This window comes from Bos javanicus, chromosome 11 (assembly GCF_032452875.1).
Source record: "Bos javanicus breed banteng chromosome 11, ARS-OSU_banteng_1.0, whole genome shotgun sequence".
Classification (NCBI taxonomy): domain Eukaryota; kingdom Metazoa; phylum Chordata; class Mammalia; order Artiodactyla; family Bovidae; genus Bos; species Bos javanicus.
This window is the reverse complement of record NC_083878.1, coordinates 100,985,377-101,007,846: the sequence shown is the minus strand read 5'-3', so window position 1 is coordinate 101,007,846 and position 22,470 is coordinate 100,985,377. Positions and strand designations below refer to the sequence as shown.

Genomic DNA, 22,470 nt, shown 5'->3' with positions numbered 1-22,470 from the left:
ACTCTATATTTCCACACGTGCCCAGGTGTTGCTGATGCTGCTCGCCGGTCCCTGAAGCAGCTGAGAAGCAAGGGACAAGGCCTGGATGGGAACACAGCAGAGCACAGCTGATGCTCTAAGAGTTTTCTTTGTCTGGAGACAGTGCCCGTAGAGAACTCAAATCACTGCTGTCTAAGCTGGAAGGTGCAATAACTGACACTTACTGTGTGGTTATGGCTTTCTGCTGCTGCTGCTAAGTCGCTTTAGTCGTATCCGACTCTGTGCAACCCCATAGACGGCAGCCCACCAGGCTCCCCCGTCCCTGGGATTCTCCAAGCAAGAACACTAGAGTGGGTTGCCATTTCCTTCTCCAATGCATGAAAGTGAAAAGTGAAAGTGAAGTTGCTCAGTCGTGTCTGACTCTCAGCGACCCCACAGACTGTAGCCCACCAGGCTCCTCCGTCCATGGGATTTTCCAGGCAGGAGTACTGGAGTGGGTTGCCATCGCCTTCTCCTTAGGTCCTCACAATAACCCCATGGGGAGGGTTTATTCTGAGCCATTTTTCACAGATGAGTAGGCTGAAGCACCTGATGCAAAACACTGACTCATGGGAAAAGACCCCGATGCTGGGAAAGATTGACGGCAGGAGGAGAAGTGAGCAGCAGAGGATTAGATGGTTGGATGGCATCACCAACTCAATGGACATGAGTTTGAGCAAACTCTGGGAGAGAGTGAGATAGTGAAGGACAGGGAAGCCTGGTGTGCTGCAGTCCATGGGGTCGCAAAGAGTCAGACACGACTTAGCGACTGAACAACATAACTGGAAAGACTGAGGCTCAGAGAAGGTAAGTACTGTGCTTCCAAGTTGCAGGGCTGGTGCGCGAGGAGCTGGGATTCGTGTTTGACCCCCAGGGTCCCAGCTTTAGCCACTAGGTAGCCTGCCTTCCTGCATGTAACGGCAACGCCCTCATCATATCAGTGGAATCCAGAGGGCAATGACCCGCCAAGGTCTTGGCCTGCAGTGGCCCTCCTCTGGGTTCCTGCATCTGTTCTGAAGCCTATGACCTGCTCATCAGTCTGTGAAGACAAGGACCATGGGAATAGCATCAGACTCTCCCTGAGACACCAGGAAGGGAGCTGGGAGAGGGAAGGGGAATTTATTCCCTTAGCCCAAATTGTACGGGTCACTCCCTGAAGGTCACTTCTGGGCAAACTGGGGACCCCATGTACACATGCAATGGGCTTCTGCAACTTCTGCAATGGCCCAGTTAAAACCGCAAGTGGGCTCTCGCGTTGATTTTGGACAGAGCCGGGGGCCAGAATGCAATAGTAAGTAGCAGGAGGCGGGGGCTTCGGCTCCAGGCAGCAGTGGTTCTGCCCCAGGCAGCACCTTGCAGAGGGCCAGTCTTCTACCCCAGGCCTGTGGCCCCCTCCCCGGGGGACGGAGGGATCCAAGACGCAGCAGTCACACAAACACACCCTTCGTTGCTGTTCTGTCGCTCAGTTGTGTCTGACCCTTTGTGGCCCCTGGACTGCAGGACACCAGAGTTTCCTGTCCTTCACTATCTCCAGGAATTTGCCCTAACTCATGTTCATTGAGTTGGTGATACCATCGAACCATCTCCTCCTCTATTACCCTCTTCTTCTCTTGCCCTCAATCTTTCCCGGCATCAGGGTCTTCCCCAATGAGTTGGCTCTTCGCATCAGGTGGCCAAAGTATTGGCGCTTCAGCTTCAGCATCAGTCCTTCCAATGAATATTCAGGACTGATTTCCTTTAGGATGGACTGGTTGGATCTCCTTGCAGCCCAAGGGATTCTCAAGAATCTTTTCCAACACCACAACTGATTACATCCTTGGGTACCCCCACCCCAAATGCTCCCCGTCCTTAGAGGAAGCACCACCCTGGAGGCACCCAGAGGGGACAGAAGGGGAGGGTGGCCTTGCCTTTCTTTGTCTCTGACCTTGGTTTCTTTCTCTGACCTTGGTTTCTGCCTGGGGGGCCGCAACGGGCTCATTTCTGCAAAGGCTGTTTCTCCATCAGGGATAACATCCAGGACATATGGGGCAAGAAGACAGGGGCCCCCGCTGCCAAGATGGCACAGATCCAGGTGGATTCACTGTCCCAGGCGGTGCCGACACCGGCGGGGTCAGAAACCTGAATGGACTCAGACGGGCGAGACGGGGGACCTGGTGCACACCCACTGCCACAGTCATGGAGATAAGATCAATGAGCTTCTACGATCTCATCTTCAAAGGGTGAATAAGCATCTCTTAAAGGCCACTCACTCTGCTGGCAACCTTCTTGTTGACTGTCCAAGGTGGCAGCAGCCAGCCCCATGGGGCTAGTAATTAAAATTCATTAAAATAAAGTGGAAAATTCAGTCCCTCAGTCGGGCTAGTCACATTTCACGTGTTCTTACAGACACACGTGGTTCGTGGCAACCCCCAGCGCACCGTGCAGCTTGGGATCATTCTCTTCTGTCACTTCGAGAAGTCCTGTCGGATAGCTCCGCCTGACAGCATGGAAACCACGACTCCATGAGTCCAAACTCAGGCGCTTTTCACGTTTTCCTTTCGTCCTCGTCACAGCCCTTGGAGACACACGCGGCAGGCACGGCCATCCATCCCAGAGTGGGGAGCTCTGGCAGGGGCTCCAGCTAGGAGTCAGGACCCTCAGGACCCTTCCACCCACCCACAGGCGCCCCTGGAAAGTCCCTTTCCCTGCTCTGAGCCTCTGTTTCCCCAGGGGAAAGGGGTTAACTGAGTTGGTGGCTGTCACAGGGCACCCTCTTCCATCTCTTTCATTAGCAGCCATTCACAAAAGATTTAGGCACAACAAAAGCTTCTGTTGTTCAGAATCTAAGAACCAGGGGATGTCGAAGCGCCCACCGTGTCCTCCTGCCCTTTCAGTCTTCCCTGTGGTCCCCTGGACCTGAGTGTCCGGGCCAGCCCCTCCCCTCAACCCCCCAACCCCACTCCCCTCTAACCTGCAACACAGGGCTCTCTTCAAAGTTGTAGGCACTGGGCCGGCCCTCCAGGGTGGAGAAGGCCACGTTGCCCCCGCTCAGCGGGGAGATGTCGCTGAACTCGGAGGTGCAGAAGGCCACACGCTCGTCCTCGCCCGGCCGCAGGAACAGGCCCTCGGGCCGGCCGTAGGTCTTGTGGCACGAGGCGCTGTAGTACTGGTAGGGCTCCCAGGGGCCCCCTGCCCGGCTGCGCTTGTAAATGGCAAAGCTCTCGGGTCGACTCGTGTGGAACTTCAGCCGTACGTAGGTGATCTCGTAAGCTTTCCCTGCGGTGGGGAGACATGGGCCCATTTTACAGAAGGGAAGGGAGAGTCAGAATCCTGGTCCGGGGAGAACAGAACGGCTGGGCTGCAGAAACTATCTTGGATGGATCGTTAGAGGCTGTCTGGAGCACTGTGCGGGGCACGCCATGATCCATCAGTGATGCCTGTCAGGGACACTGGAGAGGACAATGCTGGCATGATTCCCAGGCATTTGCCAGCCCTTAATTAGGCCAATTGCCTCCCCGCACAGCAATCTGCAGTGTAACACCCCTGACTCAGCCACCTCTTTCTGCTTCAGATCGCTCCAGCAATGGGATAGTGCCACATCCTGAAGTCCGCTCTGCCATTAGAAAGTTATTTCTTTTACTACACCCCAACAAAGCCAGACGTCCCCCCTGTGCCTTTTTACCTCCTTCCCTCCCAGTGATTTCAGACCCCTGGAGTCTGGACACATGCCTGTTTCAAGCCCCCTCAATCCTAATGCAATTCCTCCGGGACTCCACTCTTCCCTCTGCTTCCATCTAACTTCTCTTCAATCCAAATTTCTCAAGAGAAGTCTCCATGTCTTGGACCCACGGCCTTATCTCCCAATTTAACAGTCGTGCGTGCGTGCTAAGTCGCTTCAGTCGTGCCTGACTCTTTTCGATGCTCTGGACGGTAGCCTGCCAGACTCCTCTGTCCATGGGATTCTCCAGGCAAGAATACTGGAGCGGGTAGCCATTCCCTTCTCCAGGGGATCTTCCCGACCCAGGGATTGAACCTGCATCCCAGGCGGCACTAGTGGCAAAGACTCTGCCAATGCAGGAGACTTAAGAGACATGGATTCAGTCCCTGGGTTGGGAAGATCTCCTGAAGGAGGGCATGGCAACCCACTCCAGTATACTTGCCTGGAGAGTCCCCCTGGACAGAGGAGCCTGGTGGGCTGCCGTCCATAGAGTCGCACAGAGTCAGACACGACTGAGCAGCATAGAACTTGTCAAGGTCCCCTTCCTGCATCCACCTCCTCCCCCTGGCCTTTCTGCCCAGTCTCGGACACCCCAGGAGGCCTGCCCTGCTGCAGCTACCCCCCGTCACTGTCCACAGTCTTCCTCACCCACTGAGAACAAGTCACTTCAGTCTTCTGCTTAAAACATCTTGGCCCAAGGTGAGAGCTAAATCTATAAAACTCTTAGAAGAAAACAAAAGAGTGAATCTTCGTGACCTGGGTTAGGTGAAGCCTTCTTAGATGGGACACCAAAGGCACACGTGACAAAAGGAAAAACAGACGAACTGAACTTCATCAAAAACTCCTGTGCTTCTAGACACCTGAAAAAAAGGGAAAGCCAACCCACCGGATAGGAGAAGACATTTGCAAAGCATGTATCTGTTAAGGGACTTGTCTAGAATGTATAAAGAATTCTTACAGCTCAAAAATAAAAAGATAATTGGGGACTTTCCTGGGGGTCCAGTGATTAGGACTTGGTGCTTTCACTGCAGGGGGCACAGGTTCTATTCCTGGTCAGGGAACGAGGATCCTGCAAGCCATGCGGCTCCACCAAAAGAAAAAAAAAAGGACAGACAGCCCAACTGAAAAAATGGACATTTCTCCAAAGAAGATATTTAAATGGCCAATGTGCACAGGAGAAGATGTTCAACATGACTACCCAGACCAAAACTACAACAAGATACCACTTCACTCCCCTAAGATGGATATAAAAAAAAGGAGTGTTTGCAAGGATGTGGAAAAACTGGAAGCCTCGGACACAGCTGGTAAAAGTGTAAAATGGTGCAGCTGCTTTGGAAAAGAGTCTGGGGGTTTCTTAAAAGGTTAAAATAAAGTTACCATGTGGCTCCGCAATCTCACTCCCAGGCGTGTGCCCAAGCAAAATGAAAACATACGTCCCCACAAAAACCTCCACACGGATGTTCACAGCAGGATTACTCATAAAATCCAAACACCGGAAACAACTCAGACATTCGTTGACTGATAAATGAAAAAATAAAATGTGGTATGTCACACAAAGGAATATTATTTGGCAAGAGAAAGGAGTAAAGAGCCGACACAGGCTACAGTGGAGATGAGCCTTGAAAACAATATGATAAATAAAGCAAGCTGGGCTTCCCTGGTTGGCTCAGTGGTAAAGAATCCACCTGCCGGTGCAGAAGACACAGGTTCCATCCCTGGTCCAGGAAGATCCCACATGCAACTAAGCCCGTACACACAGCTAGAAGCCCGCTCCAGCCTGTGCGCCATAAGAACAGAAGCCATGGCAGTGAAAAGCCCGAACACCGCAACTAGCGAGCAGCCCCCTCTCTGCAACAAGAGAAAAAGCCCAAGCAGCAAAAAAGACCCAGCATAGTCAAAAATAAAAAGAAGTTAATCCCACGGACTACATACAGTATGATTTCACCTATATTAAATGTCCCAAATTGGCACGGTCAGAAAAATGGAAAGTAGATTAGTTGTTTTCAGGGTTTCGAGGGTGGGAGAATACGTGGGGGGAGATGATTGCTAATGGGTATAGGGTTTCTTTGGAGGTGATGACAATGTTCAAAAATGGAGTGTGGTGATGAGTATACAACTCTATGAATAATATTAAAAAGCACTGAATTGTGTGCTTGAATTGGGTGCATTGTATGGTAAATTATGTTTCCATAAATTTGTCTTATATATTTTAAAAATTGGTCCTCACATCCATTAGGATGGCTATTATTTTATTCTATTTTTAAAATTTATTTGGTTGCCCCAGCTCTTAGTTGCAGTACGTGAGATCTTCAGTTGCAGCATGCAGGATACAGTTCCCTGACCATGGATTGAACCCTGGCCCCCCGTATTGGGAGCATGGAGTCCCAATCAGTGGACCACCAGAGAAGGGCCTAGGATGGCTATTATTATTATTTTTTTTTTTAAAGCAGATAACAATACCAAGCGTTGGCGAGGATGTAGAAAAGTTGGAAGCCTTGTGCACTGTTAGTAGGAGTGTAAAATGATGTGCTTGCTATGAAAAACAGCTTGGCGGTTCCTCAAGAAATTAAAAATAAAATTACCATATGATCCAGCAATTCCACGACTGAGGATATACTCCAGAGAATCATGTAGGGTCTTGAGGAAACATTTGGACGCACATCTTCACAGTAGCATTATTCACGACAGCCGAGAGGTAGAAGCAACACAGGTGTGCATGGATAGATGATGAAGAAACAAGATGTAGTTCATCCCACAATGAAATAGTATGCAGACTTGAAAAGCAGGGAAATTCTAACACATGCTACAGCCTGGATGAGCACCAAGGACATTATGTGAAGCAAATTAAGCCAGTCATCAAAGGACAAATACTGGGTGATTCCACTTATATGCGGTCCCTAGAGTAGCTGAATTCAGTATATGTACTGCTGAAGGGAGCCCTAGAGTAGTTGAATTTATAGAGACAGAAAGTAGAACGGTGAGCGAAGGGGGCGAGAGTGTTTAATGGGGACAGTTTCAGTTCAGTTCAGTTCAGTCACTCAGTCGTGTCCAACTCTTTGCGACCCCATGGACCACAGCATGCCAGGCCTCCCTGTCCATCACTAACTCGCAGAGTCTACCCAAACCCATGTTCATTGAGTCGGTGATGTCATCCAACCATCTCATCCTCTGTCGTCCCTTTCTCTTCCTGCCCTCAATCTCTCCCAGCATCGGGGCCTTTTCCAGTGAGTCAGCTTTTCGGATCAGGTGGCCAAAGTATTGGAGTTTCAGCTTCAACATCAGTCCTTCTAATGAACACCCAGGACTGATCTTTAGGATGGACTGGTTGGATCTCCTTGCAGTCCAAGGGACTCTCAAGAGTCTTCTCCAACACCACAGTTCAAAAGCATCAATTCTTCGGTGCTCAGCTTTCTTCACAGTCCAACTCTCACATCCATACATGACCACTGGAAAAACCATAGCCTGACTAAACGGACCTTTGTTGGCAAAGTAATGTCTCTGCTTTTTAATATGCTGTCTAGATTGGTCATAACTTTCCTTCCAAGGGGTAAGGATCTTTTAATTTCATGGCTGTAGTCACCATCTGCAGTGATTTTGGAGCCCAGAAAAATAAAGTCAGCCACTGTTTCCACTGTTCCCACATCTATTTCCCATGAAGTGATGGGACCAGATGCCATGATCTTCGTTTTCTGAATGTTGAGCTTTAAGCTCAACTTTTTCACTCTTCTCTTTCACTTTCATCAAGAGGCTTTTTAGTTCCTCTTCACTTTCTGCCATAAGGGTGGTGTCATCTGCATATCTGAGGTTATTAATATTTATCCCAGCAATCTTGATTCCAGCTTGTGCTTCCTCCAGCCCAGCGTTTCTCATGATGTACTCTGCATATACGTTAAATAAGCAGGGTGACAATATACAGCCTTGACGTACTCCTTTTCCTATTTGGAACCAGTCTGTTGTTCCATGTCCAGTTCTAACTGTTGCTTCCTGACCTGCATATAGGTTTCTCAAGAGGCAGGTCAGGTGGTCTGGTATTCCCATCTCTTTCAGAATTTTCCACAGTTTATTGTGATCCACACAGTCAAAGGCTTTGGCATAGTCAATAAAGCAGAAATAGATGTTTTTCTGGAACTCTCTTGCTTTTTCGATGATCCAGTGGATGTTGGCAATTTGATCTCTGGTTCCTCTGCCTTTTCTAAAACCAGCTTGAACATCCCGAAGTTCACGGTTCAGATATTGCTGAAGCCTAGTTTGGAGAATTTTGACACATGGACATCACCAGATGGTCAACACCGAAATCAAATTGATTATATTCTTTGCAGCCAAAGATGGAGAAGCTCTATACAGTCAGCAAAAACAAGACCAGGAGCTGACTGTGGCTCAGATCATGAACTCCTTATTGCCAAATTCAGACTTAAATTGAAGAAAGTGGGGAAAACCACTAGACCATTCAGATATGACCTAAATCAAATCTCTTATGATTATACAGTGGAAGTGAGAAATAGATTTAAGGGACTAGATCTGATAGACAGAGTGCCTGATGAACTATGAACAGAGGTTTGTGACATTGTACAGGAGACAGGAATCAAGACCATCCCCAAGAAAAAGAAATGCAAAAAAGCAAAATGGCTGTCTGAGGAGGACTTACAAATAGCTGTGAAAAGAAGAGAAGCAAAAAGCAAAGGAGAAAAGGAAAGATATACCCACTTGAATGCAGAGTTCCAAAGAATAGCAAGGAGAAATAAGAAAGCCTTCCTCAGCCATCAGTGCAAAGAAATAGAGGAAAACAATAGAATGGGAAAGACTAGAGATCCTTCAAGAAAATTAGAGATACCAAGGGAATATTTCATGCAAAGATGGGCTCAATAAAGGACAGAAATGGTATGGACCTAACAGAAGCAGAAGATATTAAGAAGAGGTGGCAAGAATACACAGAAGAACTGTACAAAAAGATCTTCACGACCCAGATAATCACAATGGTGTGATCCCTGACCTAGAGCCAGACATCCTGGAATGTGAAGTCAAGTGAGCCTTAGGAAGCATCACTACGAACAAAGCTAGTGGAAGTGATGGAATTCCAGTTGAGCCATTTCAAATCCTAAAAGATGATGTTGTGAAAGTGCTGCACTGAGTACGTCAGCAAATTTGGAAAACTCAGCAGTGGCCTCAGGACTGGAAAAGGTCAGTTTTCATTCCAATCCCAAAGTTTCAGTTCAGGAAGATGAAAAAGTTCGATGGGTGGATGGTGGTGATGGTTATACAACTACGTGAAAGTACTTAATACCGGTGAACTCCGCACTTAAAAAAGGTTATGGTAATAAATTTTACGTTATGTGCATTTTACCACAATAAAAGAAAAATTGGGGCCAAAGTATATGTATTGGTCCCTCGGGAATGCAGCGTGGCGACACAGATGAAGAGCCATAAAAATGTTCTCGGTCTTTGGTTAAAAAAAAAAGAAAAGAAAATCCCACTTCTGGGAAGTCAAACAAGGCACTGAACCTAAATCGAGGAGTTAGTTCATCAAGGAACTGCTTTTATAACAGGGGAAAAACTGGAACCATCAGGGTTCAATAAATTGTAGAGCATAAACTCACAGGCTGGTTGAATCCACCGGAACAGTTGACAATGAGTTTATATTACGTGGGAAAGTCAAAATGCTGAATGAAAAAAGGAGACAAACGATCCTACATTCGGAATCATCAGATGATATTTAAAAATCCCCGAAGAAGAGGCAGAAAAGAAAGACATCAAACGCGTAAGCATGACTGTCCTCAGGGCAGAGGACTCGGGGACTCTTCTTCCTTCTTCAATTGTTCTGCATTTTCCCAGTTTTTTTTTTTTTTCTCACAAAGCTTGTTCTAATTTAAAAACTGGAGAAAACACAAATTTTTTAAAAAAATTTTAAAAAGCAACCGCCTTGCCATGTTCTGTTTTAAGATGTTTTTCAAAGTTACAGCACAGCTTGGCACTGCCACTCCGAGTCCCTTAAAAGAAAGCATGTGTCCCACACAGAGCCAGTGTCTGGGGTGGCGGCTTCTGTTCTGAGCAGGCGTCAGGCCTTGGAACCAGGTGGGGACCTGCCCCAGACGTGCGTTCATGAAAGGATGTTCGTGGAGGTTGTCCTGGGTCCACCGACCCAGGCTCCTCTGTAAACATCCAGCCAGACACCTCGCAGGAGGGGAGCTTGGAGCCACTTAAAAGGTAGCTGGCAGCGAGAAGCATGTTCGGAAAAAGGCAGCCACCGAGATTTCATGTAAACGAGGAACTTAACACGCGAGGAAACATCACGGCTTTTCCCTTTCCTTGCCAAGCCAGGAGGTGAGAGAAGACACAGGAACATCACAGAGGCACGGCAGCGACTTTCTGTTACAAGAATTAATTAGAAGGGCGAAGAAAGCAGGGTAATCCCTGCTTTGTGATGAAAAGGTTCCTGCCAAAGGCAGCCCAAAGGCTGGGAAAGGAACTGAGGTCTTCTAAGCAGCAACAAGAATGAAAACTGCAGCTTTGACCTAGACCCTTGCAAGCTGTGGGGCCGGTAGGGCTTTAGGTGATTGAGACAGTTGTGCTCCCATCAAGAAAGCTGGGAACACACTGGTGTCATCCCCAACTGTTAACTGGGGTGGGGCGCGACACTGCTCAGGACCACATGGCTCCCACCTCCCAGCCACCCAACATGCTGTTCCCTCTGCCTAGGATGCTGTTCCCTCTGCTCCTCACCTGGCTGGCTACCTTGCATCCCTGCTCATCCCACTGGCTTAGCAGACTGATCACATGCCTCAGCCTGAGTCCTGGGTGGAACCACCTTCTTCCAACCTTCCTGATGGCTATTCATCCACAGGCTGTGGGTTTGGGTGTCTCACTGGTGCTCCCCAGCTTCCCCGAGTCTCTTCACCCTGTTCTGTAAAGACCTGCACGTCCCTCCCACTAGACCGTGACCCTGGGGACAGGGGCAGTGAATCCTCAGTGCTGAGCATTGTGTCTGGCACACAGTGCATGCGTGCTCAGTCACTCAATTGTATTCTACTCTTTGCGACCCCATGGACTTCAGTCTGCCAGGCTCTTCTGTCCATGGAATTTTCCAGGCAAGAATACTGGAGTTGGCTTGCCATTTCCTCCTCCAGGGGATCTTCCCGGCACACAGTATGTGCTCAGATGCTCAGTCATGTCCGACTCTTTGTGACCCCATGGACTATAGCCCATGCCAGGATCCTCTGTCTATGGGATTCTCTTGGCAAGAATACTGGAGTGAGTTGGCATTTCTTCCTCCAGGGGATCTTCCCGTTCCAGGGATCAAACCTGGGTCTCTTAGGTCTTCTGCACTGGCTGGAGTATTCTTCACCGCTGGCGCCACCTAGGAAGCCCAGCACACAGTAGGTGCTCCATAAATGCTTGCCAGATGAAGCATGATTTTTATTAACACCTTCTAGGAGGGTATAATCCAGCGAGCAAGTGGAGACAGGCAAGCCCGACAACATGGTTGAGGCTGTCACAGAGTTTCTGTTCTTCACGACCTCTGAATAAGTCTGTTTAACAGCAGCCGCCATTTACTGAGTACCTACTATGTGCCAGGCACCTTGTATTATTTTTTTAAGTCTTCTTTAATTTGCATTTATGTATTTTTGGCCACAAGCCATGTGGGATCTTAGTTCCCCAACCAGGGATTGAACAAGTGCCCCCTGCATCGGAAGGTTGGGGTCTTAACCACTGGACCACCAGGGAAGTCCCACCAGGCACCTTGTTAAGTGCTCTACGTACACTGTATCTCAGAGACCCCCGAACGTGTCCATCGCTGTGTGCATCTCGCTAACGAGGAACCCGAGGCTTGGGCAGAAGACAGGGACTCGCCCAAGGTCACATGGAAAACAGCTGAGTCTCTACTCGACCGCAGGCTTGTCGGCCCCAAAGTCGCCGAACCAGACACCCCTCCTTTCAGGGCTCAGAGAGAAGGGGTTGCCTAGGAAGCGGGTGCCGGTGCCCCCTGAGAACCGCTGAAGTCAGCCAAGCCAGCACCAGCGGCACCCGGCCCTGTCCTCTCCAGCCAGCTGGGCCATAAAGCCCGACAGGAATGACACCAGGGCAGTCAGAGAAGCAGGCCGGCCCACATCCGGCGCTGACCGAGCACAGGGAGCTCCGAAGGAGAGGCTTATTTTGGGAAAATGGAAACAAAACAAAGCCCTTTAATTGGAGCCATCTGGGGCGCAGTGGCCTGGGGATGGGGCTGGAGGGGGTAGGGTGGGGAGCTGAGCTGGAAACGCGGGGGTGTCTGCCCTGCCCATCAAGGGCATGAGAACCAGGTGGGGAGAGCCACTCCCGGCCTGCAGGGGCGCCACAGAGGGCTCCTGGGGCCTGGCTGTCCACGGTTCTCTGCCTCTCCCACCCCGTGTTAGCCCCACTCTTGGTGACCCCATGGACTGCAGCACGCCAGGCCTCCCTGTCCTTCATCATCTCCCGGAGCTTGCTCAAACTCACGTCCATTGAGTTACTGATGCTGTCCAATCATCTCATCCTCTGTTGTCCTCTTCTCCTCCTGCCTTCGACTTTCCCAGCATCGGGGCTTTTCTAATGAATCAGGCTAGCTCTTGGCAATTTGGAGCTCAATGTCTTTTCCAATGAGTCAACTCTTCGCATGAGGTGGCCAAAGTACTGGAGTTTCAGCTTCAGCATCAGTCCTTTCAATGAACACCCAGGACTGATCTCCTTTAGGATGGACTGGTTGGATCTCCTTGCAGTCCAAGGGACTCCCGAGAGTCTTCTCCAACATCACAGTTCAAAAGCACCAATTATTCGGCGCTCAGCTTTCTTCACAGTCCAACTCTCACATCCATACATGACCATTGGAAAAACCATAGCTTTGACTAGATGGACCTTTGTTGGCAAAGTAATGTCTTTGCTTTTTAATATGCTATCTAGGTTGGTCATAACTTTCCTTCCAAGGAGTAAGCGTCTTTTAATTTCATGGCTGCAGTCACCATCTGCAGTGATTTTGGAGTCCAAAAAAATAAAGTCTAACACTGTTTCCACTGTTTCCCCATCTATTTCCCATGAAGTGATTGGAAAAGCCCCTGATGCTGGGAGGGATTGTGGGCAGGAGGAGAAGGGGACGACAGAGGATGAAATGGCTGGATGGCATCACCAACTCGATGGACATGAATTTGAGTAAACTCCGTGAGTTGGTGATGGACAGGGAGGCCTGGCATGCTGGGAGTCATGGAGTGGTAAGGAGTAGGACACGACTGAGCGACTAAACTAGAACTAGAATCCCCGTGAAAAGCTGGGTGTCTGTCACAGCACCAGACACCATGACAGCCTGGCTGGATCAGGGCTGGGCCCATGACAGTTCCCTCATCTTTGGGCCGAGAGTCTAAACCCCAAATATGGATCAAAATTGCCAAGTTTATTGTCTAACCTGGGGAGAGAGTGAACAGGTTTTGTCTGATTATTTCCTATGGCTTTGTGTTAAGAAGGATTCTGAGGTCTAGTCTGAACAGAGATGTGACTGAAATGTTGTTGTTATTGCTGTTCAGTTGCTAATTCATGTCCCAACACTTTGTGACCCCATGGACTGCAATATGCCAGGCTTCTGTGTCCTCCAGTTTGCTCAAACTCATATCCATTGAGTTGGTGATGCTATTTAATCATCTCACCATCATGTCGCCCCCTTCTTCTTTCACCTTCAATCTTTCCCAGCATCAGGGTCTTTTCCAATGAGTCGGCTCTTTGCATCAGGTGGCCAAAGTATTGGAGCTTCATCATCAGTCCTTCCAATGAATATTCAGGGTTGATTTCCTTTGGGGTTGATGGTTTGATCTCCTTGCAGTCCAAGGGACACACAAGAGTCTTCTCCAACACGACAATGTCAAAGCATCAGTTCTTCAGCACTCAGTCTTCTTTATGGTCCTACTCTCATTTCCGAACATGACAACTGGAAAAACCAGAGCTTTGACTATATGGACCTGTGCTGGCAAAGTGGTGTCTCTGCTTTTTAATATGCTGTCTAGGTTCGTCATAGTTTTTCTTCCAATACATGTTTGCAAAGAGACGTGGCAGGATATTGAAGGCTGTTGCAATAAATCAGGAAACACGTGAGGGGTTGAGCGGGCATGATGGGGAGGGAGGAAAAGACAAGGAAACTTCCAGAGAGTGGTCTAGTGATCTGGTGAACCCTGAAGTCAGAGGATGAGGAGGGAAGAACTGCAGTTGATTCCTGAGTTCCTTGCTTTGGTAGGTGAGACACCAGGGGAAAGAAGGATGCTTTTACTTTTGAATTTTAAATACACATACAACTTATCACCTTAATCATTGTTAAGCACATGAATGACTGGTATTAAGCACATTTGCATTGTTGTGCAACCATTTCCGCCCTCCATCTTCAGAACTTTTCCTTCTCCCGAAACCTCATACCCATTGAACGCTAACTCCTTCTTTCCGCCCCCAGCCCCTGGCAGCCACCATTTTCCTTCCTATCTCTATGAACGTGACTCTTTTAGGGACCCTTATGAGTGGAATCGTGGAGCGTTTATCCTTCTGTGTCTGGCTTATTTCACTGAGCATAACGCCCTCGAGGTTCATCCACGTAGCAGCAGGGGTCAGACCCGGGTGTCCTTCCTTTTTAAGGCTGAAAACATCCCGTTGTGTGACTACGGGCACATCTCGCTTGTTCACTCGTGGGTGGACGCCGGGCTACTTGCAGGCTCCAGATACTGTGGGTAATGCTGCTACGGGCATGGTTTACACGGTGCCTTTATCTTTCGACCCCGCGTGACGTTCAAGGGCTGACTTTCCGGTGAACGCTTGAATGACCCAGTCAAGGTCCAGGTGGGAGCCTGGGCTATAGGTGCAGGCGGAGCCCCAAATGTCGACCATGACCCCATTAGGCAAAGCCAGGGGGGCATGAGACGGGGAGAGGGCACAGCTGGTGGCAGGGCTGGTGGGGAGCCGAGAGAGAGCAGGGGAAGGGAGGGGGTGAAGCGGCTGGAGCCCCGGGCTGGGCAGGAGAGGCAGGGCCAGGAGGAAGGGCGAGGCCACAGCTCAGGAGTCAGGATTTATCTGGAAGGCTGGGGGGGTCGGTGGTCATTCATTCACGCATTCATCCACAGGTTCCTTGTTCCTGGGAGGAACACAATGCGGCCATCATGAACGGGGTTCACATTCCAGCTCTGCTGCCTGCTTACCGGCTCTGTGGCCTTGTGTGAAATACCTAACCTCCCTCGTGTGAACTGGGTGTGTGTTTGGAGCGGAGTGACTCAGTTTCCCCATTTGCAAAACGGGCATCACAATAAGATGGATTCCTGAATAAATGACCGCAAAGCACTTAGAAGAGTCCCTGGCACACACGTGACTAAACGCTCGCTGCTCTTCCATTCACCTACCCAACCAACAGCACCAGGGCACAGGGCGCCCTGCCCTGGGTGCTGGGGGACAGCTGTGAAAACGGGCATTTTCCCTGCAGCCTGGAGCCAGGGATGGACACGAACGAACCAAAAGCTCAGCTCATGATCTAAACTGGGACAAGGGAAGGTTAGGGCTGCAAGAACACAGAGGCAGGCCCTCTGCCCAGTGCCGGAACCTGGAGGCTTCCTGGAGGAGGTGACCTCAAAGCCTAGCAGGGGAGAGAGCAGCTTGTCCACTGCTGCATCCCCAGGGCTTGGTACAGGGACCGGCGCGTGGTAGGCACTCGGTTGTTTTATGCATGATACGGGTGATCCGAGAGAAGGCGGGAACAGGAAGTCATCCCGGCCGGTGCAACACCAAAGGCAAAGACCGAGAGGACAGAGGCAGTCTCTGGCCATCGTGGGCCCTGCTGACGTGGAGGTGACGCGGCCAGAGTTGGGGAGAGGGGGCGATCCGGAGGCTGCCTGCATCCTCTTGGGTTTGGGGACTTCCCGCTCCTACAACGGCCGGGTCCATCCTGAGCCCAGAGCCGGGCGAGGCGGCCAGGGCCAGCTGGGCCCAGGGCCGTGGGGGGCCGCTTCTGTGGTGGAAGCTAGTCGTGGCTGCTGCCTTGACCCCCTGACCTGCCTGGGGCCCCAGCATTCCAGCCAGAGCCCCCAGGGAGAAGGAAGGAGGACTTGGTCCAATGCAAACACGGACGCCCACTCGACAGGAAGACGCAGTGGAGCCAGGCTCAGAAGACGCAGCCCGCGTCGGGCTCCACAGGGGCCGGCAGGTCCTTCTGACGTCAGCTCCCACCGGGCCAGGCCCGGCTGTCTTCTCCTTCCCTCCACTCTGGCCGGCCAGACCGCCGGTTCCAAGAACACACAGAGCGGCCTCCTAGTCCCCCTGTGCAGTTCCCTTGACCTGGAAGGTCCTCCCTTCTCAGCTCCCGCCACCCTTCAGATCTCTAGGAGGTCCACTCTGGGTATGTCCCCAGAGCGTAAATCTTCATCCACACGGTTCCAGGGGCCTAGCTTATCTTCTTGCTCCATGATGCCAGGGCAGATGCTGACCGGATGCTGGATGCCAGAGAACTGGTCCACCCTGGGCAGCCCCCAGCAAGGAGCCCATTCCCCACACCCCTGCAGCCTTCCCCAAGCTCGGGGGCTCAGGGCTCACCCGCTCAGGGACTTAAGGGTCCTTCCAGAAGGTTCTCGGGAATTTAAGAAAATGGACAAGCAGAAGGGAGACCCCACTGACCGGAGCCTAGCCAAAGGCTGAGGCTCTGACGGGCCTAACCTGGACGCTTACCTTCCAGAAGGGCAAGAGCATGGTGGGGAGGGTCCCAAGGTACCCGGTGGGACCCTAGGCACTGATTTCACGCTCAGAGCCTCAGCTTCCCTGTCTATACGGGTTCAGATGGTGCTGGGATGGGGGTGCAGGCTTGGTGGGGTTCCCAGCACATGGGAAGGATCCCCCGATGAACATCCACCTCCCCCCTCACACTTCTCCCCACCCCCGGCTCCAGCCTGTCCACTTCCCAGGGCCTCCGTGGAGGCCGAGGAGCCGCCAGCCCCCACCGCTGCCTTTCATCCCAGACAGGAAGGCTCAGCTGGGCGACTGGACTCGGGGATTCGGAGCAGATGTCTGCAAGCTTGCGGGGGGCTGGGAAAGCGGCGACCTCCTTCCAGGGCTGACGGCCGCCTGTCCCTCCCCCGCCCCTCACCCCTCTCCCTCCAGAAGACCCGGGCCCCCACTCCCAAGCTGCCACCCACGAGGTCAAGGAGAGAGGGGGTGAGGTCGGTAGAGGCAGCCCGAGGGCTGGGAGAGGCTCCCCCAACCACCTCCTCTGAGATCGGGCCCCCACTGGGAGCTCCTGAAGACCCCAGACCTGTTCTCCCCGTTACTGTGCCATCCGTGGCTCGGGGTAGAGAGAACCAAAGTGGAATGGAACCAAAGACGGGGCACGTCCGGGGCTGCTGTGGGTTCCTAGCCCCCCTCCTGCATAGACGGAACCCAGGGTCGGGACGTGTTCTGGGAGCCTGCTGGGCGAATGTTTCTCAAGCCCTTCAGAAGAGGCCGCCTTCAAGGGGAGCCGCAGCCTGAGCCGCTCTGAGCAGAGGCCCCTGGTCACACACAAGGACGGCCCCAGCTCCTGTAAGCACTGGGCCGACCTGAGCCGGGGGGCCGGGACAACCACCCCAGGAGGGCGGCTCTCACCCCATTTGACAGGGCACGGGGAGGGGGTGGTGGTCGCGCAGCGAGTGGCTGTGCTGGGCCTGAGGGCAAAGCCTGCTCTGAGTCCTCAAGGCAGCAAAAGAGAGCCCTGAGCTGGGCCCAGAGCACAGGATGGAGGAGGTGATGCTGTCACTCACTCATTCATTCACTGTGCAGACCCATCCAGAGCCCCTCCTGCCTGCCTGGTGCTGTACAACACAACACAATGGGAAGAACAAGGTGTGTGTGTCTGTGTGTGTGTGCCCCACACAGGGCCCGGCACACACCGAGAATAAATGGGAAGAACAATGGTGTGCATGTGTGTGTGTGTGTGTGTGGTACGTGGTGTGTGTGGTGTATGGTATATATGTGTGTGTGTGTGTGTGTGGTAAGTGCATATGTGCGGGGTGTGTATTGCATGTGTGTGTGTGCGTGTGTGTGGTGTGTGTGTGCGCGTGCATGCAGCGTGTGTGACCATGTGTGCACATGTGTATGGTGTGTCTATGTGTGTGTGCGTGTGCGCGCGCCCCACACAGGGCCCGGCACACAGCGAGAATAAACAGGAAGTGCCCCAGATGAAACTCACCGATGCTCCCCGCCCCTGCCGCCTCATCTGTGCCTGCCCTGGGCTCCACCCACACAAGCCCCACATCAGCCAACCCCACACCCTCTGTCACGGAACACAGTGTCTCCCACAGCCTCCACCCAGTCCCAGATTCCTTCTCCTGTGGCCTTGGGGTCCTGCCAGGCCAGTCCAGCCAGTTCCCCCAGCCTCTCTCCCCACACTGGCTTCCTGTCGCCCTCCTGGATAGAGACCCTGCCCCATCCCAGCTGTCCCATTCCATCGACAAGCCCCACCTGGCAGGCCTGGCAGGTCAATGGGAGGTGTCAAGGCCCGTCAAGACCCCAGAGCAACTGAGCTTCTTGGGGTGGCAGTCAGCACCAGCCTGCTCTTCTGAGAAGGCTCAGGGTTCCCCCACCCACCACTTCAGTCCCATCTCCCAGCCCTCCCCAAGGCACTGTCACCCAGAGCTGGGAAGAACAGACTCCACAGGTGGGTGGAACTCATGTCAAGGAGTTTATGCTCGGCTCTTGGATGTACACAGAGGCCGGTAACACTGAGCAGCTCTGTGTCTTTGGGCCAAAGACTTAACCTCTCTGAACCTCAATTTTCTCATCTGAAAAATAGGGATACATTCCTGTAATTCTTTATCCAGGCTCTGGATGTAGTGTAGAATTCAGAACTTTCCAGAGTTTGGAGAGATGATACAGTCCTTTTACCATGGACTGTGTTAACACCCCCAGCTGGGTCTGGGGCCAACAGCCATATTCAAATAACATCTCAGTAACCAAACGTATGACTATTCACTCTAGGATCAAGAAGGTCTATAAATAGCCTCAGGGCAGGTTGAGCAGCCAAAATGAGTGTATAAAAATACTCTGAGTTCTCAAAGCTTTGGGAGATTTTGAACCCACAGATAAGGGAGTAGGGACGGTTTGAAACACTCCCTCCCTGAGAGGGGTCTGGAGGGGGTGGGGGGCCAGGAGGGCATGTTTTATTTCCATTCCCTGCAATGGGGGCAGTGCCAGGAGTGAAGGGCTGGGTCCAGACTCTGGATTCTGATTGCCAGGGACCTAAGGGGCTTCCCAGACACTGCAGTGGTAAGGACTCCGCCTGCTAATGCAAGAGACCCAAGAGACATGGGTTCGATCCCTGGGTCGGGAAGGTGCCCTGGAGTAGGAAATGGCAACCCCACTCCAGTATTCTTGCCTGGAAAATCCCACGAACAGAGGAGCCAGGCGGGCTACAGTCCATGCGGTCGCAGAGTTGGCCACTAGTGAACACACACACGAGGGCTCCTGCGCCCTGGCCTGGGGTTGGGTGGAGGGAGGCTTGGACACAGCAGAGGGGCCAGGCCATCCGGTCCAGTTACCCGGCAGCCCGGTGAAACTTGGCTCCTGCCTTGAAGATAACCCTCCCTGGGATGAACAGGCTGGCTCCATCCCCGAGAACACCCCCAGGGACGGCACACAACCTTAGGGGTTCACTGAACCCCGGAAGGCACCCGTTAAGCCAGGACGAGGAGCCTAGGCCCCAGATAGCTGACCAGCTGACCCCGGATGGGTCACCCCGCTCCTCACCCAGAACAGCTCTGGGTCTAGGATGGACAATCTTGGCACGGCTCTGGCACCCAAATCCACTGCTCTGTAAAGGGCTCCCAGGAGGCTTCCCACCCCTCCCAGACCCAAGGGACACCCATCAGTTTATCCTTTCAGATAGCTCCGGACATAGGTCCCATTCCTGCTGTGGTGGTTGTTCAGTCGCCTAGTAGCAGCGGACTCTTCGAGACCCCATGGACTGCAGCAGGCCAGGACTCGCTGTCCCATTCCTGAGCAACGCCCCCTGCCCCCCATCTGGATCCTATAGCTAACCCAGGGGACCTGTAGCCCGCGATGGTGGGAAAGGGGACAAAGGGGCGGTAGTGCCGCCCCCTCCCCCCCGCCCCCGCTTCCCTTCCGGAGCGCGCTTACCAAGGTTGAGGGTGATGTTGACCGAGGTGGGGTACTGCACTCCGAAGGCCATGGACGGGCTCTGCCACCACGTGCTGTCGTCCTGGCTGTGGAAGTCGGTGAGGTAGGAGGCGTTGTGATGGCGTGCGGGGTCGGCGGCATCGCAGCGCTGGCACGGCGCCCCCGCGCCCTGGGCACCCACGTGCGGGCAGAAGTCCTCGGGCGGGCGGCCGCACGTGTGCGAGGCCTCGGCGAGCCGGCCAAACGCCGCGTTCTCGAACACCGGCAGGCAGCGCTGCGGGCGCCCCGCGCCGTCGTAACACGCGCCCATGCCCGCTCCGGCCGCGCGCGGCGCCAGGAGCGCCAGGCTCAGCAGGAGCGCCGCCGCCGTGCCCATGGTCGGGGGACCCCCGACGACCCTGCGCTCAGCCGTGCGCGCCCGACTCTGCGCGCCCGCCTCGGGTCCGGCTCCTCCGGTGGGCGCGAACCGCGCCTCCCCTCGGCGGGCGGGCCCCACTGCGGGAGGGAGGGACGGACGGCGGGCAGCACCCCACCTCCCGACCGCTCCGTCCCTGGGCGCTCACTCCCACCTGGTGGACGTGCCCGGGAGTGCCCGGCTGGGGACTCAGCCCCGCGGCTGCCTTGCCCTGGCTCTGCTGGGGGAACCTTGGCTCTCTGAGCCTCAGTGTCCTCATCTGTAAAATGGGATGGGTGGTGATACAGGCTCATTACCGCGGTTGTGAGGTTTCAGTGGCTGCTGACGTGGAAACCTCTCCCCAGTGCCTTTCAAGTCCTGAGATAAAAGGGGACATGCGGGTTTTTAAAAATCCGGTCTTTCCCATTGCATGTTTCCTCCCAGCAGTGAAGTCACCCTAGGCAGGATCCTACAATGGTTCCTTACGTCTGCACGGTTCCATTAACTCTAAAAATTGCTTTTGCTGCTGGCTTTTCTCTGCTCTTAAAGCAGAGGTTCTAACCTGATATTTGTGACCAAGGATTTGTGTCTCATCCGCAAACATCACTTGAGAGAGAAGCCTTCCCTTCCCCCACCCCCAGGAGATGTCCTCTTATATTCTCCATTCATTAAAATTAGTAAACCAAGAGAGAAAGCCATATGCTCATATAAATACATGCTAGAGAAAACACTTGATAAAACTTAGTAGCCTTTCCCAGAAAAACTCTAAAGAAAATAGGAATAAATTTCTAAACATGCTCAGGACTATCAGATGTTCTTGCTTGAGACTGGGAAGGTAGAAGTGGGAGGAGGATCCATTCAGTTCAGTTCAATTCAGTTGCTTAGTCTTGTCTGACTCTATGACCCCATGGACTGCAGCACACCAGGCCTCCCTGTTCATCACCAACTCCTGGAGCTTACTCAAACTCAGGTCCATGATGAGTCGATGATGGCATCCAACCATCTCATCTTCTATCGTCCCCTTCTCCTCCCGCCTTCAATCTTTCCCAGCATCAGGGTCTTTTCCAATGAGTCAGGTGGCCAAAGTATTGGAGTTTCAGCTTCAACATCAGTCCTTCCAAAGAATATTCAGGACTGATTTCCTTTAGGATGGACTGGTTGGATCTCTTTGCAGTCCAAGGGACTCTCAAGTCTTCTCCAACATCACAGTTCAAAAGCATCAATTCTTCGGTGCTCAGCTTTCTTTATAGTCCAACTCTCACATCCATACATGACCACTGGAAAAACCATAGCCTTGACTAGATGGACCTTTATTGGCGAAGTAATGTCTCTGCTTTTGAATATGCTGTCTAGGTTGGTCATAGCTTGTCTTCCAAGGAGCAAGCGTCTTTTAATTTCATGGCTGCAGTCACCATCTGCAGTGGTTTTGGAGCCCAAGAAAATAAAGTCTGTCACTGCTTCCATTGTTTCCCCATCTATTTGCCATGAAGTGATTCGACTGGATGCCACGATCTTAGTTTTCTGAATGTTGAGTTTTAAGCCAACTTTTTCACACTCCTCTTTTGCTTTCATCAAGAGGCTTTTTAATTCTTCGCTTTCTGCCATAAGGATGGTGTCATCTGCATATCTGAGGTTATTGATATTCCTCCCAGCAGTCTTGATTCCAGCTTGTCCTTCATCCAGCCCAGCATTTTTGCATGATGTACTCTGCATATAAGTTAAATAAGCAGGATGACAATATACAGCCTTGACGTTCTCCTTTCCCGATTTGGAACCAGTCTGTTATTCCATGTCCAGTTCTAACTGTTGCTTCTTGACCTGCATACAGATTTCTCAGGAGGCAGGCCAGGTAGTCTGGTATTCCCATCTCTTGAAGAATTTTCCACAGTTTGCTGTGATCCACACAGTCACAGGCTTTGGTGTAGTCAATAAAGCAGAAGTAGACAGCATAGCCACTGATGTCCAGGAAGAGGGTGATAGGATGTAAGAGAAGGCTGTGCATGGGGGATTTGGGATGTAAGGAGGGCAGGGTAGATGGTTCTGCCTGGACCTAGAGGGTGTTTCCAAGAAGAGGTGATAAGCAAACTACATGGCAATGGATGAACGGGGGAAAGGGCATCTCAGACACAGCGTGTGCAAAGGGTCAGAGGTCTGAATGGCTAGGGAAGCCTGATGTGTGTTTGCAGCTCCGGGTGGGGGGCTAGTCCTGGGGGCTAAGACTGGAGCAGGGTGCAGAGGC

The 22,470-nt window shown here is 52.2% G+C and overlaps 1 protein-coding gene across 1 annotated transcript in view; it reads right to left on the bottom strand.

Moving 5' to 3' along the window:
* Positions 1-20,314, bottom strand: part of LAMC3 (laminin subunit gamma 3) — a 67,635-nt gene extending 47,321 nt beyond the window's left edge. The window contains exons 1-2 of the mRNA XM_061433861.1: positions 19,838-20,314; positions 2,969-3,273 (exon numbers count right to left, since the gene is read on the bottom strand). Of these exons, the coding sequence (XP_061289845.1) occupies positions 2,969-3,273; positions 19,838-20,213 (681 nt within the window). The 5' untranslated portion in view covers positions 20,214-20,314. The remainder of the gene's footprint in view (positions 1-2,968; positions 3,274-19,837) is intronic.
* Between the last annotated feature and the right edge of the window lie 2,156 nt (positions 20,315-22,470).